The sequence below is a fragment of the Cygnus olor genome, chromosome 22 (genome assembly GCF_009769625.2).
Source record: "Cygnus olor isolate bCygOlo1 chromosome 22, bCygOlo1.pri.v2, whole genome shotgun sequence".
NCBI lineage: Eukaryota > Metazoa > Chordata > Aves > Anseriformes > Anatidae > Cygnus > Cygnus olor.
The window spans coordinates 1,145,068-1,163,310 of record NC_049190.1 but is presented as its reverse complement, the minus strand read 5'-3'; the positions used below and the strand labels follow the sequence as shown (position 1 = coordinate 1,163,310).

General features: G+C 55.9%; 2 protein-coding genes across 2 annotated transcripts; both read left to right on the top strand.

Annotated features, from left to right (window-relative positions):
- Positions 1-774: 774 nt before the first annotated feature.
- On the top strand, positions 775-5,413 carry ZPR1 (ZPR1 zinc finger). Its single transcript, XM_040534133.1, has 14 exons — positions 775-965; positions 1,052-1,213; positions 1,624-1,714; positions 1,880-1,950; positions 2,123-2,209; positions 2,295-2,417; positions 2,615-2,668; positions 2,769-2,835; positions 3,037-3,107; positions 3,673-3,762; positions 3,881-3,991; positions 4,343-4,429; positions 4,694-4,759; positions 5,104-5,413. Exons 1-14 carry the CDS (start codon positions 828-830, stop codon positions 5,230-5,232), a joined length of 1,347 nt encoding a protein of 448 aa, XP_040390067.1. The 5' UTR covers positions 775-827; the 3' UTR covers positions 5,233-5,413.
- A 170-nt stretch (positions 5,414-5,583) lies between these two features.
- Positions 5,584-13,232, top strand: BUD13 (BUD13 homolog). The gene is made up of 13 exons (XM_040534119.1): positions 5,584-5,629; positions 5,661-5,798; positions 5,931-6,021; positions 6,520-6,604; positions 6,771-6,828; positions 7,494-8,324; positions 8,747-8,890; positions 8,984-9,077; positions 9,433-9,541; positions 10,040-10,178; positions 10,524-10,708; positions 11,111-11,192; positions 11,703-13,232. The coding sequence occupies exons 2-13, from the start codon at positions 5,680-5,682 to the stop codon at positions 11,794-11,796; spliced, it is 2,031 nt and encodes a 676-aa protein (XP_040390053.1). The 5' UTR covers positions 5,584-5,629; positions 5,661-5,679; the 3' UTR covers positions 11,797-13,232.
- Positions 13,233-18,243: the final 5,011 nt, after the last annotated feature.

Sequence of the window (18,243 nt, the reverse complement as noted above, 5' to 3'; positions counted from 1 at the left end):
CGATGCAGGACCAAAGGGACGGGAGCTGCGGCACGAGCTGACGCCTCCTTTCCTCTTCCTCCTGCAGCACCGCCGCTGCTGGCCCCGCAGATCACGACCCCCGAAGGCTGCGCTTCCGCTCGCCCTCCTGGCCTCCCTGCCAGGTGGGTGCCACGGTTACCCCAGGCTGCCCGGGGCATGGGGGCGGCCCAGAGCCAGGCAGGGGGTGAAGGAGGAGCCCCCCCCCCCGGCCGCCCCTGCTCACTCGGCTCAGGGGGTGGATTCGCAGGGTGCCCTGAACCCATCCCGTGACATCCGCGTGCCGCCCTGTCCGTGTCCATGTCCGTGTCCCCGGGGCGTTCCGTGACTCGCTGAGCCACCAGCAGGAGCTCACAGACCCAGCACTGCCGGGGGGACGCCTGCCCCCGCCCAGAGCATCCCCACCCGGACCCACGTTTGGGTGATTTTCACCCGGTCCCCACGTCCTGCTGCGGGCGGCCGTCCCCGGGCTCTGCGGGCTGCTCCGCTAACCGCGGCCTTCCTCCTCCTCCTCCTCCTCCTCCTCCTCCTCCTCGGCTCCACGCGCTCTGGGGGGGGCCGCGGGGCGACGCGGACACGCGTGGGAGGAGGCGGGGCCACGAGGAGGGGGCGTGGTTATCGGGCAGCGGGCGTGGCCACACGGGCGTGGCCATTCGTAATGGCAGCGCCGCCCCGCCCACCTTCCCCCTATTCCCTCCCCCTTCCCCACGTGTCCCCGCCCTCACGTGGCCGCCCCCCCCACAACGTGTCCCCGCCCTCACGTGGCGGCCCGGCGCGCAGGCGCGGTGCGGGCCGTGCCGTGCCACAAGATGTCGGCGCTGGGCGCGGTGGAGGCCGGGGCCGGGCCGGGGGGGGCCGCGGCCGCCCTGTTCCGCCCCGTGGGCGCCGAGGACGGCGAGCAGCGGCCGGCGGAGATCGAGTCGCTGTGCATGAAGTGCCACCGCAACGTGAGGCGGCGGGGGGCGGCCGGGGGGCGGCGGCGGCGGCGGCGGGGCCGGGAGCCGCCCCCGCGCCTCACCGTGCCCCGCTGCAGGGCGTGACGCGGCTGCTGCTGACCCGGGTGCCGTTCTTCAGGGAGCTCATCGTCAGCTCCTTCTCCTGCGGGGCCTGCGGCTGGGCCGACGCCGAGATCCAGGCGGCCGGCAGCATCCAGGAGCGCGGCGTGCGCTACGCCCTGGCCGTGGCCTCCCGGCAGGTGAGCGGCGCCCCTGTCCCACGGCGGGCCTCGTCCTGCTGGGAATAGAGCGCTGGGCCCCGAGCCGTGACGGGAGTAACGGTGGCGCGGCGCTGAGCGCGCAGCCGTGGGGGTGCGGGGCTCTCCCTGCGTGCCCTGCTGTGATGAGGGGCGTCTGCCGGCCTCGCCGGGGCTGTGAGGAGGCTGCCCCTCAGGTCGGGGGGGGCTGGGGTTGAGCTGGGTGCTGAGCGGTCCCCGAAACCCCAACTCCAAGCGTGGTGTCCCGGCTGTGTGCCGCAGCAAGCGGGGAGGCTGCTGGAGCTGGCCCGGAGCTAAGGCTGCTGCTCCGGGAGAGCTGCGTGGTCGGCAGGGTGTGGGAGGCGCTGGGCCTGCGCAGGATGCTCGTGGTGATTGTGAACTGTCGTGTGCAGGACATGAACAGGGAGGTTGTGAAGACTGACTGCGCCACGACTCGGATTCCAGAGCTGGACTTTGAGATCCCTGCCTTCTCCCAGAAAGGAGGTGGGTATGGCGCCTGCGCCCCTCCGCACGCCTCCATCACGTCCAAGGCAGCGCGAGGAGCTGGCCTCGTGTCTGTGCGTGTGGTCAGTGCGAGCTGGCAGGATCAGCACCACTGCTGTGGTGTACTTAGCGCTGCCAACGCTTCTGTTTTCTCTCCCTTTCAAGTTCTTACCACCATTGAAGGCATAATTGACAGAGCTGTTGTGGGCCTGGAGCAGGACCAGCCTGTCCGCTGGGTAAGATGCTGTGAAAGAGGAATCTCTTCAGAGATTTGGTACATGCTTACTTTGTTGCTCTCCACTCTGCTGATTAGAAGTGTATCAGGCTCTGGTTTGTTCTATTGACAGCATTATCTTCAGCTCTGGGTTACCCCTGACGTCAGTCTCAAATGTGTCTCTCTTTTTGCAGGCAACAGACAAAGAGGTGGCAAGTAAAATAGATGAGTTCATTGCTAAATTAAAGCAGCTAAAAGAAGTACATTCTCCTTTCACATTTGTAAGTATGTGCAGAAGGGCAGACCCGTTCTGTTGGAAGTGTGGGCTGGCTTCCTAAGGCTTTCTTTGGCTCTCTTCTGCTGTAGATCATAGATGATCCTTCAGGGAACAGCTTTGTGGAGAACCCCTATGCACCACAGAAGGATGAAGCTCTTGTGGTTACTCGTTACAAGAGGACTCCCCAGCAGGCTGCCATGCTGGGGATTGAGGTAATGTGGAGGTGTTGTGCTCCCTTCCTGGCCGGCTGTGCCCTCCCCATCGCTGGTGGTGTGGTGTCAGCTTTCTGCACGTGTGAGGCCACGTGGCCTGGGCATGCACTCCTCTGTCCCTTGCTGCCTGGGAGACCCCAAATGAAAAGGCAGGTGCAGGTAGTAGTTAATGCTGTTTCTGGCCTCTCCTGTTGCAGGGAGAGGAGTTGGATGAGAAGCCAGCTGATTCTGCAGAGGATCTGAGGAATGAGGTGGGTGACTTTGCAATCTCATGATGGCTGTGTCGAGGTGACTCTGGTACATGGGGCTGGCTGATACTCCCTGACTGCCCTTTTCGTTCCTTTGATCTAGGTACTGCAGTTCAACACCAACTGCCCCGAGTGCAACGCTCCAGCTAACACAAACATGAAGCTAGTGCGTATCCTGTGAGTGACAGCACGGGGTCAGGCTGGTGGCATCTGCTGGGGTCTGTGCAAAGGCCAGGGTGAGGGTTGCTTTGTGTGCTGTCCTAGACCTATTCTGCTGGATCCATAAGGCATGAATAGATGATACCTAGCAGAGGGCGCAGGCCACTTTGAGATTTTTCTATTGTTGAATTTTCCTTGACTGCCTGCTCCAGAAATCCCCCACTTCAAGGAAGTGATTATCATGGCCACAAACTGTGACTCCTGTGGGCACAGGACGAATGAGGTGAGCTGGTAAACTATGGAGCTCTTCTTCTTTTTGTGTGTTGGGGGGAGTTCTTCTATTCTTTCATGGATAGATGTTTCTCAGACTCCCTGCCAGTGCTTCACACTGCTCAAAACGCAGCAGTTTGGGCAAGCCAAGCAGGGAGGCTGGGCTCACAGTCTGTTTCATGAGGTACATTGATGAAGTGCACTGCACTGAGCATAAAGCTGAAAAACTGACTTGCTTATGGGTGGGGGCCAGATCACCTGCAAGCTGTGCTGAAGCTGACGCGTACAGCGAGGTTAGGCTGGGTCTGTTCAACTTGCTGGAAGGCTCCTGAGTTCCCCAAATGAGGGGAGAGAGTTCTGTACAGAAGAGCTGCGTTTAGTGAAAGAGGGTCATCCAGCTCCAAACCTGCCCGGGTTCCCGAAGTGTAAGGGGCTGTCCCTGTGTCTGGTGCAGCCTTGGCACTGCGAGCTCAAAGCTGCCAGAGCAGGCCCTCCGAGGGCGTCGTGGCCTGACTTCCATATAAATTATGGCCTGACCAGTGTAAAAGTCGGGGCCACTGACTGCCAGGTGTTCCTAGGTGAAGTCTGGAGGAGCGATAGAACCCCAAGGCACCAGGATTACCCTTCGGATTACAGATCCTTCGGACATGACAAGAGACATCCTAAAGGTAAAGAGCCTTCGGATACCTGCCCCCCTGCTTGTTGACTGCCCCCTCCTGCAGAGGGTGCCTGGTGGCCCAGCTGTGGGGTGGGCTGTCAGGACTCACGTGGGGGTTCCTGTTACAGTCGGAGACGTGCAGCGTGGAGATTCCAGAGCTGGAGTTTGAGCTGGGAATGGGAGCACTGGGAGGGAAATTCACCACGTTGGAAGGGCTGCTGAAGGACATCAAAGACCTGGTAAGTGGTCCTGTGCTGCTGTCTAGTGGAGCTCTGCCAGAAGTGTTTGTATTCCTCCGCAGAGCAGTGCACTGCTCCTCTCATGCTTCTTGTTCCCTTCCCAGCACAGTGTGCTGGTTGTGCTTGTGGCTACTTACTTCCAGTTTCTGCTGTTCCCACCTAGCTCAGTGGCAGCACAGGTCAGACTTGGGCATGCTGTCTACTTGGGTCCTTGTCTTCTGCTTGAGGGGTCCTTCTTGACACCCAGCAGAGCTCAGACCCCTCTGTATTAATGTTTGGCCTGTGTGTGGCAAGGGCACTGTGGGACTGGGTTTCTCCTGCCCTGCGTAAGTGCTGGGTCTGCTCTTCCAGGTTGAGAGAAACCCCTTCACTCTCGGGGACAGCTCTACTCCAAGCAAAAAAGAAAAGCTGCAAGAGTTTGTTGGCAGACTGCAAGAGGTGAGTGTCCTCTTAACCCTCAAACTCCAATGTGGTTTTGTCGTTGCAGTTAATGGAGTGTGTTTAACTGAACTCAATGGCGAGTGCCACAGAACCTCTTTGAGCTGTTCCACGCTTGTATTCTGTGCTCTCACATGTTTGTCAAGCAGCTGCTGTTAACTAAGGAAGGTGTTAAACTCTCTGAAGTGTGCTGTGGATCTCTTGGTACCAGCAGTGCCGAAGGACTAGAAAGCCTTAATGTATTGGCATGCTCTCTTTCTGCAGATAATAGAAGGAAGGACAAAGGCTCACTTCGTAATGGATGATCCAGCAGGCAACAGCTACCTTCAGGTACAGTGGTGTGCACTCAGACTTCCTGAAGTGTTCTGAACAGCTTGGGTCTATTTCCTTTTTTTCCTTGTGTGTTGGCTGTCAGGGTTCCCTGGGGGCTTGTGTAACGAGGGCGTTTCTGCGGGCTCTGCCCGGGGAAGGAAGACCGCTGGTAAACTGGGGGGAGGGATGATGGCAGCAGTGTCTGTGTGTGGGATTAGGGGCTGGGAATGGGGTGGTTCTGTCTGGGGCACGGTGGACGAGCCTGAGGCTTGGTCCAGGGCTGTTGGGTTTGTCTGGTTTGGAGCTCCTCAGCCCCAGGCAGGAGGGGACGGAGGCTCAGGAGGCTTCTCTCTGCCCCGCAGAACGTGTACGCCCCGGAGGAGGACCCGGAGCTGAAGGTGGAGCGCTACGAGCGCACGTTCGAGCAGAACGAGGAGCTGGGCCTCAACGACATGAGGACCGAGGGCTACGAGGCGGCGGCGGGCCGATAGCAGGACCGATGGCAGCGGGGCCAAGCCCCCTCCGTCCACCTTCCTCCGCTTCCTCAGCAGCAGGACTTGCTCCTTCCCGGGGGCGTGCTGGGAGCGCCGCGAGGGCCGTGTTGGGGTGGTTTGGGGTGGTTTGGGGTGGTTTTGGGTGTTCTGGGTGTTCCAATAAAGCGCCTGCAGCTCCCACCCTGCGCCCGGCTCCTCGCGGGGGGGGGAGGTTGCAGGAGGCCACGCCCACACCCGGTGGCCACGCCCCCACACCCGGTGACCACGCCCACCCGCCGATCACAGCACTCTTCCACTGACCACACCCACTCCCCCAGGCCACGCCCCCTCGCTCGATGACCGCGCGCGCGCCGCCCCTGACCACGCCCCCGCGCCGCCCCGTGTCCCTCGGCGGCCGCCGTCCCCCCCCCCCCCCCCCCCCCCTCCCGCCGTCCCCGTCCCGCGATGGCGGCGCGGGGCCTGTCGAAGGCGCAGTACCTGCAGCGCTACCTCAGCGGCCCGCCCGCCGCCGCCCAGCCCCGCCGCCGCCGCAGGAAGAAGCCGCCGGGCGCCGCCAGGGCCGGGTGAGTGCGGGGCCGAGGCCTCCTCCCCTCCTCAGTGCCGCCCCGGGCCCGGCTCCACGCTCCCCGCCGGGCCCGGTTCCCCCTTCCCGGTCTCTCCCCCCCCGCTGACGGAGGCCCCGGGCCCGCCCGCAGGATGCGGATCGTGGACGACGACGTGAGCTGGAGCAGCCTGGCCGCCGGCGGGGAGCAGGAGGAGGAGGAGGACGAGGGCGACCTGCCCGTGGTGAGCGCCCCGAGAGGGCGGCGGGCGCCGGGCGGGGCCTGTGAGGGGTGGAACGGCCCCGGGGGGCGAGGGGGGAGAGAAACTGGGGCTGCTGGGCGCTGCGGTGCGGGCCGGGAGCCGCAGGGTCGTTGGGTTGGGAATCCCGCCGGGGCGGTCGTTAGGGCTGGAATTGCAGCGTCGTTAGGGCTGGAAAAGCCCCCCACGATCATCCGGCCCAGCCGCCCCCTCCCACCACGTCCCCATGTCCCCGGGCACCACGTCCAACCTCTCCTCAGACGCCCCCGGGACACTCAAGACAAAGGGGAGAGAAGCCTCGAGTCCAAAATCCTTGAGTCCAAGCCCTTGGACAGCTGCTGCTGTCACCCACAAGCAGACAGCTTACACATCCTTCTTACCCACATAGTCGCACCTAATCGCTTCTTTTGCAGAGCGTAAGCCCATTTCTGTTTCTTTTTCCTTTTATAAGTTGCGTTGTTTACTCTAGCGTTTCATCCTTAGGTGGCAGAGTTCGTTGATGAGCGTCCCGATGAAGTAAAGCTCATGGAGGAGTTCCGAACAAATACGAAATGGAAGCTTCTAGGAGGTGAGGCTAGGCCTTCCTGTCACTTCTCCCTGAATGCTTTGCCGTTCTAAACAAAAAAACGGCAAGGTAAAAATATTGCTAGCTCGCAAAAAGTCTTTAAGTGCTGAAGAGATCACGGTCTGTGGAGAACCTTACTGATGGTAACTTACTGATGGTTTTTCTTTAGACCAGAATGAAGACTCCCAGAGTTCGGACATCTCAGTAGCTGCCAAATCTACCACAAGGTCTGTATTTCCAGCTAGAAATTCTTCTCCTAGTTAATCCTTTTTTTATTTGTTTTGGTCGTCCTCTGTCTCGTTCTGCAGTTTCAAAGTCTGCTGCAGTGTGAGAAGTAGCATACACGGGGATACCTCTTCCGCTGTTGAATCCCCTCTGGATGGGGGAGAAAAGCTGTCAGCTGGCACGTCGTTTAGGTTTTTGCAAGATACGCAAACAGCCATCCTGCAGTCCTTTGATATCAGAGAAATCTGGGTGGTGACTGGTTGCAGACCTGGAACACAGTGAGGATGGCAGCATTGCAATGTGCCTCTCTTCTGACAGCAGTTGTGGGATGTTCTGTGATCAGAGCCCAGGCTCAGAGACAGCCTGGTGGGGCGTTTTGTCATGAGAAGGTGATTTTATGAGGGCACAAAGTGGGTTTTATAGTCTGAGTGTTACGAGGGTTCCAGCAGACTTTAAAGTGATACTAACAGAGTTTTCCTGTGATCTAAGTTGTCTTGGAAGGTTTCTCAATCTGTTTTGGTAAGTCTGTGGCTCAGTGATGCAGGTTGCTGTTATTCTATCCTCCTTGTAGCTTTACAGGTTCCATTTTGTTTCTGTTTCCGGTCTGGAGACAGCAAAGCAAAACAAATAAGCTAATTCTCATTTGAAGTTTCCCTCCTCCTCCTAGGCGACAGCGCCACGACTCCCCAGACAACACGCCACCAAGGCAACTGCGGCATGACTCCCCGGATCTGTCTCCTCCTAGGCGAGAGAAAAACAATTCCCCCAGCCTCTTACCTCCCAGGCAACAGCGCCACGACTCCCCCGATCTCTCCCCGCCGAGACGGAAGCGCCACGACTCCCCCGATCTCTCCCCGCCGAGACGGAAGCGCCACGACTCCCCCGATCTCTCCCCGCCGAGACGGAAGCGCCACGACTCCCCCGATCTCTCCCCGCCGAGACGGAAGCGCCACGACTCCCCCGATCTCTCCCCGCCGAGACGGAAGCGCCACGACTCCCCCGATCTCTCCCCGCCGAGACGGAAGCGCCACGACTCCCCCGATCTCTCCCCGCCGAGACGGAAGCGCCACGACTCCCCCGATCTCTCCCCGCCGAGACGGAAGCGCCACGACTCCCCCGATCTCTCCCCGCCGAGACGGAAGCGCCACGACTCTCCAGAGCCATCACCTCCCAAGCAACAGCGCCACGACTCCCCCGATCTCTCTCCTCCGAGACGGAAGCGCCACGACTCCCCCGATGTCTCTCCAAAGAGAGTCAGTTCAGCAATGGGAAAAAAGGGCTGCAAAACAACGGAAAAGTCACTGTCAGGGGGGATGCAAGGAGAGCAACCTCATCTCCAGCATGGCTTCTCTGACAAGTCCTCGTCACGTCAGAAGCGGCAGGCTACTCCAGATCTGTCCCCGCCACGGAAGAAGAGAGACGATTCTGACCCGGATTCATCGCCACGTCGGCAAAAGAGGTCTGGGTCACCTAGTCAGAAAAAGCCGAGTAGAACAAAGGTGAGTCTGTAAGAGTGCTTGTTCTGTCTCTGCTGATCGTTGCTGGCTGCCCGGTCTGTGGTGGTGTTTGCATGCTTCTGAGGGTGAGCAGTGCGGAATTAGTAGTCCGTAAGCAGGGAATGGTAGCGGGCAGTTTGCCGCTTCCGTTGGTTAAACTAGTTCTCATAATCCGACTTGTTATTAGCTTGAGCAGAGTTAACCTACAGGTTAGCTGGGTGAGGCTTACAGACTTGTCTGAAAGGAAAACTTACACCTTGTCTCCAAGCAATGCACGTTCAAAGGAATAGAATTTAAAGACTGATGCCGCGTGTTTGTCTTTTCCCTGCAGCTTGTCACCTCTTAAGGTATTGATTTTTCCGTGAGTTACCTCGTGCATCACCACATTTAGACCTCCCGTGATTCTAGTACGTGTTTGCGTTACAGGTGCTTCCCCGGACACGAAAAAGCCTAGGCACGTGCCCTCGCCTCAGAGGTGCCTGAGGCATGGCTCCGATTCGCCGCCTCCACGGAGGGCCACCCGCAACGCCTCCGATGCAGACCTTTCTCCCCAGCGGAAGGATCGCAGGTTAGGCCTGTTCCGTAATGATTCCCCTAAGCAGGGTCCTCTTCAACAGAATCGGAGCAACTCTTCCGACTCTGATTTCTCTCTTCTGTGAAGGACTCTGCCCACTGGGAAGGATCAGCAGAGCTCGAGGAGTCCCACTGATCTCTCGCCTCATCACCACCGTGACTCCAAGGGATCTCCCAAGAAGGTAAGGGTTTTGTCTTTCCATCTGAGCTCTAGATGACTTCCTTCTGATAGAAAACTTCACAAGTCCAATGGCTTACAGACTGTAGAGCAGAAATACACCTCATCCGGGCAGCTGTGCTGGACTGTCAACTTGCTATGAGATGAGGCGTGAGGTAGGCATAAGGGGACTCTGTCTCAGTCCCCTGTTTTTCTTGGAGGGCTGTGGAAGCTGTTCCCAGGACTGGCAGCAGTGCGGCTTTGTAACGTGGCTGTCCTTCCTGATACTTCTCTTGACTTTGGGCCATCCCCTCATTATGCCTCTGGGTTACTGGACAGCTCTCAGCTTGCAGCAAGTGTGATTCTTGTTTGATTCACAGGCAAACATGATGATGTCTGGGGTCAAAGCTGGCTTGGTGTCGGCTGATGTGCTGCGGAGGGAGCAGCAAGAGCTCAAGAAGCGTGAGAGAAGTAACAAGCGCTTGGAAGGTAGGGGTCTAAAACCACTGACGAGCACCAGCTTGCTGTATTTTTCTCTGCTTTCTGCTGGTTCTCAATGCTTTGTCAGGCCCTGTCCTGAGTGCTGGTTGTTGATGGAGAACAACTCTGTGGAGCAGCATCTAGACATGCTGATGGATTCCTGGGCGTCGGGTCAGTGGGCCTCTGAAAAAAAAAAACACGCTTATAAATGGTGATTTCAAAGCAATGCTAGTGAAATAGTTGGGGAGGTGAGAGGCTTTTACACTGCAAGTCCTAATCTGAAGAAGTGAACTGGTGTTCAAAGAGCTCGTGGTATGAGCGTGGCTATGTGGGGCAGTAGCTAAAAGGAAAAGCTGTGATCTTGCCTGTTATCAGTAGGTAAGCTCTTTCAATGGCTAGAGCGTGTAAAAGGAAAATATGCAGAGATGAGTTACAATTAGTCACTGAATTATCTGGAGACTGTGAAATATTCCAAAATGAGTGACTTAGGGCATCTGTCACCCTCAGAGGAATCCCGGCACACTGAAACCATCTTCCGAGACAAGTCAGGCCGCAAGAGGGACCTTGCGCAGGAACGACTTGAGCAGAAGCAGAAAGATGAAGCCAAGTCCGAGAGAGATGAACAGTACGCCAGATGGGGAAAAGGGTAAGGGTTTTTCTAGATCCGTGGTCGTTGGGTCTCGCATCACAACTCCACTCCCTGCTTTTTCGTCCAGTTTTGGTACCACCAAAGGTACCGCTTATAGCGGTGGTTTTGGCGGCATGTTGTTTCACAGGGTCAGGGACTGAAGGTTAGTAATGTTTTGAGTTTGAGCCTTGGACCAGGGTACAACCTACTCCAACATGTCTTAGAGACCCCCTGAATTATCCTGTCCATTGCTGCATGTGCTTTGGGAATGCTGCACGCAACGGAAGTTCAGGATTGTGATTGCAAGTCACAGTAAAGGATTCTGTAGTTTTGGGATAAAGCTTTGTTTGTGTTCGTTTTCAGGCTAGCACAGGGGAGGCAACAGCAGCAGAATGTGGAAGATGCAATAAAAGAGATGCAGAAGCCACTGGCCCGTTATATTGATGATCAGGATCTGGATCGAATGCTGCGAGAACAGGAGAGAGAAGGAGACCCCATGGCTGACTTCATCAAAAAAAGGAAGGCCAAGGAGAACAAAGAAAAGAAAGGTATGGGTGTTAAGCTACACTGGTGTAGGTTTTAAGGCCCAAGGAGCGTAGAAGTGCAGCTGCTGTTTAATTAATAGCATAACATTGCTTCATGGCAGCTTAGTCCTTGTCTGGAGTTAGTGACGCAGCAGTATTTGCTATTAGTGGCTTGTTACCAGTACCTGTTACTGTTATTTGTTAGCTTAGAGAGTGTAACCAGTGACTTAGGCAGTCAGCACACTGCGGTTTGATTAAGGGAGTGTTGGGAGTTTCCACTGGGAGCTCCAGCTGGCTCTTAGGCAGTCTGTGTGTTAGGTCTGTGTATATATATATATATATATATATATATATAGCTTTTAGGTTGATGTGATCACAAGATTGCACTGTAGTAGTAAATGGTTGTATTGCTCTTTCTGTCTCTAGAAAAACCTAGGTACAATGGACCAGCACCTCCACTCAACAGATTTAACATATGGCCGGGGCATCGCTGGGATGGCGTGGACAGGTATATAAATGTTCCTGAGACATTGATATCGTAGAACAGCAGTAAAACTAAAAGGGCTTTTACTTCAAAGAGCTTACAGTGAATGAGATTTAGCATATTCAGCCTTTACATTGCCAACAATTATGAATGGGTGGTAAATACGTCCTTGCCTGGGACAGAAAGGAGCAAGGCTCTAATCTGATCAGGTCCTTCAAGGCCTGTAGTGGCTCTGACGAGGCACCAGGGGAGCATGCTGTGCTGTGTGTTGGCACTGTGTTGCATCTGTTGGCTGATAGCAACGGTGCAAATAGCTTCTGTAACGGGAACATGGGGCAGGAGGCAGAGAGACCGCCTCAGGATGTAGTCGCTGAACTCTCATCAAAGGCACTAGCTGCTGTTAACCACAGATCAAGGTGGAAGCTCAGCTGGAGACGGCAAAGCAAAAATGGTGAAAAACTTGTGATGTCTCTAAAAAAAAATGTTGTCGCTTTAGAAAATCTCCTGTACTGCAGTCTTGGTATCGCTTTGTAGGTCCAATGGATTTGAGCAGCAGCGCTTTGCCAGGATAGCCAACAAGAAGGCGGTTCAGGAGCTTGCGTACAAGTGGAGCGTTGAGGACATGTAGGCAGAAGAAAACCATGCAGAACAGCACGCCTGGACTAGAGGGCCACCTTCTACCGCTGCCGGGGCCGTAAGTAGCGGCTCCCTCTGCCTGGACCAAGCGCTGCCCTCAGCGTATCCCGGTGGGCCGCCTGCCAAGAGGCAAGGCTGCATTTAGAGGAGAGCTGCTGAAAGAGGATTTCCTGCCAGCCAGCGTGGACTAGCGTGGAGAGCTGCAGCGGTGCTACGTGGGGTGCTGCAGTGGCCGAGTGTGCTGGAGAGGCGCAGTGGCTGCTGCCTGCCGCTGCTCTCTGGCGCTCCCTCGTGTGGTGCTGCAGACACAGACTCCTGGCCTGTGTATTCCTCGTCTAACAAGCTGTAGAAACTATGCTGAATTGTTTTATGCCAAATGCTTTGTCCTCTGAAGGTGGTTTACAGATCTTCAGGTGTCTTAAATCTCAGGGTTTTTCATGGTGAAAGTATGCTGAGAACTTGGTCGCTGGAGAGTTAACCTCATCCAGTAGGTCAGTCTGTTCCAGTCGTGGTTGAGTTCTTCCAGAGAGCATCCGTGCCCTAACGCTCAGTACTGTGAGCTGATTTGCCTCTGGGCTCCTGTCAGATCTGCCCCCATGTCCTTGCTAGTGAGCCCAGGGGGCTTCTCTTCAGTTTTGTGCAGCTATTGTGCCCGCTAGTTCACGGAGTCATCGGCTTGCAGTGAAATTAGTAAAGCAGAGCTGCTCCTTGTCCTGCTGGAGTTGTGCCAGGCGGGTTGGTCTGTGGCAGGAAGCTGCTTGCTGTGTATCTGTCGCTCTGGTTCTACCCTGGAAGAGGCTGAAAGAACAACACGCGATGTTATACTTGAAGGCAAAATCTTCAGAAGCTCCAGCAGCTCCTTGGGGGTCGATTTCTTGTGGAAATAAACATGCAGAGGCCGCTTAAACTGTTTCCCCTGACCGTTATTTGCTTCAGAGTAGCTAATGGTCATGGATGAGTCCCCACAGATGTTTCTCCGGACAGTGCTGCTTGGCACTTCCTTACCACTGCTGCCTGGGGGCTCGCTCCAGCGTGGGACGTAACCCCTCTCTTGTGATCAGAGTTGTCGGGCTTGGAGCTGGAGGCCAGGCGGAGTGTTTCGCTCAAACCCTGCTTGCGAGAAAGCACTTCTGGAAATAAATACAGTTGTTCTTGTTTACGTCCCAGAGAGCATGTATTAACTGCAGCCAGCAGTTTCCATGGAGATGCCTTGTCTTCAACAGTGATCAGGGGCCAGTCATCAGCATTGCTCTTTGCAGCGATTCGCGAGCAGTAGGAGGGCTGTGGGTGAGAATATAATGACAAAGTTTTCTCTGGAGTGTGTGAGCCTTGAGACTTTCTTCCCTGTTTTTCATTCCCTGTTATGTTTCTAGCCGTCCTGAAATCTGTATGTACACTTGTAAATAACAGCTTTCTTTTTTTACTTGATTTGCGTGTGCTGTTTTTTTCCAAGGCAAGGATGAGGCGGGTAAATAATTGTCAGCCTGCTGGTAAAAGGATTGGATGTAATTTCCTCTGCTGCCATCACAGTCCGTGGTTTGCTTGGCCGAACAAATTGTACTTTGCTAACATCTTTTTCTGAGTCTGTTGGTAACTATCCAGCTAAAAGCGGGAACTTGCTGGACCGTAGCTGCGCTGAGCTGCGCTGACAGCCCCGCTGGTATTTATGGGGTAGTCGGAAAAGCCTCGCTGCTGGGCACAGGTACCCTCCATCCCTGCTTGCGAGTACATAAACCACGGACTTCTATCCACAGCCAGCGACTGGGGTCAGGAGAGGAATGGAGAATGAGGCACCATTCGTAGATCCTGTGGGAGTGAGTTGTGGTTTCTACTTTAGTAGCTGAACCGAGGGAAACAGCCCTGAGCAGGGCTCATTTTTTGCGGACACAAAGGCGGTGTAAAGGAACACTTGGCTTGTGTGGGCCCTGCTGTAGCCTGTCAGGCAGGAAAGTAGTTTGGGAGTGCGAGGCACTAGTGGGAAGCAGCAGTAATGGTTCAGTGCTGCAGAGCTGCTTGCTGCAGCATATTGAAAACCCGCTCTTCAGTCACGCGCAGGTTCTGCGTGTACTTTTCCCTTCACCACCAAGGTCCTGGCTTATTCCTGTAACCAGGAGGAGTTGCAGCCTTGAAGGACAGAGTTACTTTTAACACGCTCGTTTTTGATCTCACTTAAGAGCGCTTCTGGAGATGTATTTTCTTGTGTTGTTATTTTTTTTCTTTTTTTTTTAATGTTGAATTACTGAATTCACCTTAGAATTGTTGCTGTGTTTAGATGCTTGTACTTTCTTGTCCACCCCGCCTGGGTGGAAGCGTGCTGCTTTCTTACAGAGGAGCAGAAGAGCGCAGCTGGCTAGCTAGCATGGAAGTAGGGAACATAAGTTGCTGTTTAGGAAGGCAGAGCCATCTTGGCACTGGTACTAAGCACGGTGCTTTTTTAGCACGTGCAAACAGCATAAACTTCTGCTCCTGCAACTTATTTTGAAGGCTCCAGTTTCAAAATTTTAAATGGAGGTACGTGTTTATTCCTACCATAGGGACCTTAGAGCAGAGCTCAGTACGGTACTGAATTTATATAATTACATCTATTACAATTTTATTACCAGATACTTCCTTGCCAAGATATATCTGTGCGAAGTAACAGAGTATAGGCGAGCTTAGATGATGCAATTTAACCATTAAAATGAATCCTTTTATATCGTTGCCTGGATGCAAATTGGCAAGTGCGGTGATGGCTGTTGTGGATGCAGCTGGACTAATACCACAGGGGAACTGAAATGGCCCTTCAGCGTGAGAAGGGACAGGAGAGCCGCCTCTCCCCATCTGCTGAGCGGCCTGGGAGCGCCGCTGGACTGAAAAAGCCTCGAGTCGCGCTGGTGCCTTGCCAAGGGCCTGCTGATAGACTGCTGCCGAGGTGCTGCCGCAGCTCCCTGGGGATGTGCCCGCTGGAGAAACCAGGTCTGGGGCTCTCCTGCTCCGCTCGCGCCGTCCTCGCCTCCCCGGGGTAGGTGCGTGCTGTGTGGCATAGGCCCGGCCTGCAAACGTGAGCTGGTGGAGGGAGCACGAGCGCTGTGATCCACGCAGGGCCCCTTCTGCTGGCACCTGGTGCAAGCAGGAGTCGCTGGGGAGCCCGGACCTGCTGCGGAGCATCCTGACCAGCAGCGTCCCGCTGTGCTGGGCCCCGTTAGGAGGACGGGAGGACAGTGGGAAGTGGCTCCAAGGGAGTTTTGAGATTTGACAGTAGGTGTGAATGCTTTTCCCTGTAGCTCTGAGCAGAAGGGCCGGCCAGCAGCCACCCTTTGGAAGCAGAGCAGAGCTCTCGTAGCTCTTGGGAGGCTCGTCTCAGGTCAGCCCTTGGCTTATTGCTCGGCGAAGACCGGGATACGAAGGAGCGGAAACGGCAGCGTCGCTGTCAGGATGATGTTGAACACGCATTTTGCTTCGACAGCAAAAGGAGGAAAGCTGAAGGCTCCCGCACCCTGTAAGGCAGCAGGAGGGGGGTGAGGACGGGCCCTGCCAGCTGACCGAGGGGGCTGCCAGCCCGGGGAAGGGAGACCCTGCGGGCACGGGGAGCTGCTGCCTGGCACGCGTTTGGGCCAAGGAGGAGGGAGGCTGGTTTGCCCCCACGCCCTTGGTCCGTGTCCTGAGCTTTGACGCAGCTCTCCTGTCCCCGACGTGGCTCTGCGTGAGTGCTTTTGGCAGCAGAGAAATTGGAAAATGCTCCGGGCTCCTCGGGGATGAGAGGGGTGGTGGAGATGGAGCGAGTGCCGCCGGGAGCGAACCTCTTCGTTACTGTTCCTGGAAGGGCAGCAGCCATGGTTGGCATCTACCAGCAACTTTGATTAGCTTTAACCAAAAAAAAAAAAGAATATTAAAATCTTAATTTAATTTAAAACACTGTCATTCACAGTCATGGCAAACACCAAGCAGAGTAATTATTATGCAAATTAGGCAGATAGAAAAATGATTAATAATTGCACAAATTAAAAATTATTGTAAACATCCTGTGACGAGTGATAAGTCTGCGAGGAGCGGGTGCGCAGGAGGCAGCGTTGTTCAGCCGGCTCCTGCATCCTGATTTTCTCATTAGCGGGATTTAATTAGCAAACGCTGCGGAGGAGCCGAGCGGGGTTTGGGGGGAGGTCGAGGGCCGCTGCCTGCGCTCAGGGGAGGGGGGAGTGCTGCCAGCCCCGGCCCTGCTGCGGCTGCCGGGACGGGGAGTGAACTTTCAGCTCCTGGCTTCCAGCTCCCCCTCAGACACTTCCCCAGGGATTTGCACTCTTTTGGGGGGCCCCTGCTCCTGCTGTCCCGGGGGTGCTGGGGGTGGCCGCCAGCCCCTGCCCATCATATCCTTTCTGCTGCCGTCCCCGTCCCTCTGCCCGGTGTCCCGGCAGCCAGGAGCAGGCTTCACCCCTGACCAGCCCCCAAAACGGGCAGTTGTTAATTACTGGTGGAGCTTGCTCCCTCTAAGAATTAATGAGCTTATTTGTCTGGCATTTTGCTGCTAATTGCATAACATTATTTTTTCCCCCTGTTCGACTGTTTTACTTTTATACTTTTGACAGTGAGCACGATAATAATAATAATAGGCTTACACTGGCTAATAGGCTTACGTGGTGCATTATTCATGTCAAGGACAAGCAATTAAGCTTGGCCTCACACATAATAATTAGATTTTTGTTGATGAGCTCATCAGTAATGTGTTTAGTCGAGATTAAGAGCTTAATTCCTGGTGGGTGACACCAGCTGCCCCCCACGCCCCCTGCCCAGTCACAGGGGGGTGGGTGGCGTGGGACAGCCTCGGACCGAGGGTTCCAGCCCTGCCTCTGTCCTTCTGCCCCACCACGGCCCGGGGAAAGTCGCTCTGCACAGGAGGGATATGAGGGAGGGACAGGAGGAGGGAGCTGGAGGGGTCACACGCACGTGTTGGCAAGGGGCGAGTGCTGCGCTGGCTGCTCTGGGTGCAGTGGGGTGAATGTAGGGGATCTAACCCGGCCCTCCAGCTTAAGAGGGGACAGGAGAGCCCCCCTGTCCTCCTGCTGAGGGGTCAGGCGTGGCTGCGGACAGACTGGGAGCCCTCTGCAGGGACCTGGAGCCAGCTCTCTGGACACTTGTGCCAGCCTCCTCCTCCCCATCGCCCTTTGCTGGAAGTCCCCAGAAAGCCGCAGACCCTCGCTGTGCTCCCCCCTCGGCAGATGAATGGGGCAGATTTGCAGAAGGCAGAAAGGCGTATGCCTGTCGATACTTCACACTGGGAAACAGATGAAAGCGGTTTCTCTGAAATGCTGTAATTTCCTGCAGCCCCTCCGTCTCTGGTTCCCGACACGCGCCGCTCCCCCGATCCCCGCGCTGCTCTGGGCTCTGCTGCTGCTGGGGATTGCTTTGGGAAACCCTGCTGAGGAAGCAGGGGCTGGGGGGGCTCCCAGAGGCCGTGCACTCCTGCAGGGCTCCTGGTCCCAGTCCCTGCCCTCCCTGGTGTCCCATCCTCACCTCTAAATTCCTCGCCTGGCTCCGTTGAGCAGGTTACAGCCTCCACCAGGAGGTGGGATGGGGGCACCGACCTCTCCTCCTGCTCCCCACCAGGGCCCTGAGGGGGTGACTGGGGGAGGAGGGTGCTGGGGCCTCCTGGGAGCAGCTAACGAGCCCCTCTGCAGCTAAGGAGCCCTGGGTGCCCTGCCGCAGCTCTCCAGGCCGGGGTACCCCCACCGCTGTCTGCGTGCGTGCCCCCGGGGCAGACATCCATCAGCGAGACTGACGGAGGGAAATGTGGCTTCTCCTGGCCACCAGGCTCTTTTTTTTTTTTTAAATAGCTCCAATAAAGCAGGTTCTGGCAAATGACACGTTATTGTAACTGGTTCCTGCTGAGGTCTCCTATTATTTTTTAATTAAAAAGAGCCCAAGATTTGTCATTTAAATTTTTCTCCAACTGGCAGCGCCTCTGCGGCCTCCTCCAGGGCCTGGGGTGCAGGGGAAGGGCAGGGGAAGGGTAGGGGAGGGCAGCTGGGGCCGAGGGGAGGGCACCGTGGGGGGGCTCACCCTGAGCCCCCCGCTTTGGGCTGCGCAACGACCCCTTCCCCAGGCTGGCAGCGGGGCCGGGAGCGGAAAACCACCAAGCCTGACAGGTTAGTGATTGTATATGCATGTGTGCGCTTTTCCTAATTATGGAATAATTAGGGACATGCCGAGATAAAAATTACCAATAATATTTACTCTAGACTCTTACTTTTTTTAAACAACCTCTCTCTCTTGCTCATTCTCCGAGTCTTGGTGGAAATAACTTTGCAGATCCCAGTTAATGAATATTTGTAAATGCAAGAACGTTCAGCGCGGGAATATCCAGAGGGCATCCTCTCTCTTCCTCGTAATTTTTTTCACAAGATATTTAATATTTATGGTTCCATATCCTCGTGAATAAAAGGAGCCACCCGCAAACCCCGAGGAG

Excerpts from the sequence above, each read along its gene's own strand:
- ZPR1 (XM_040534133.1), top strand. The coding sequence starts at position 828 with ATGTCGGCGCTGGGCGCGGTGGAGGCCGGGGCCGGGCCGGGGGGGGCC. Across the intron at positions 1,951-2,122 it reads AGGACCAGCCTGTCCGCTGG|GCAACAGACAAAGAGGTGGC; the intron begins GTAAGATGCTGT and ends CTCTTTTTGCAG. Across the intron at positions 3,992-4,342 it reads TGAAGGACATCAAAGACCTG|GTTGAGAGAAACCCCTTCAC; the intron begins GTAAGTGGTCCT and ends CTGCTCTTCCAG.
- BUD13 (XM_040534119.1), top strand. The coding sequence starts at position 5,680 with ATGGCGGCGCGGGGCCTGTCGAAGGCGCAGTACCTGCAGCGCTACCTC. Across the intron at positions 5,799-5,930 it reads CCGGGCGCCGCCAGGGCCGG|GATGCGGATCGTGGACGACG; the intron begins GTGAGTGCGGGG and ends GCCCGCCCGCAG. Across the intron at positions 6,829-7,493 it reads GCTGCCAAATCTACCACAAG|GCGACAGCGCCACGACTCCC; the intron begins GTCTGTATTTCC and ends TCCTCCTCCTAG.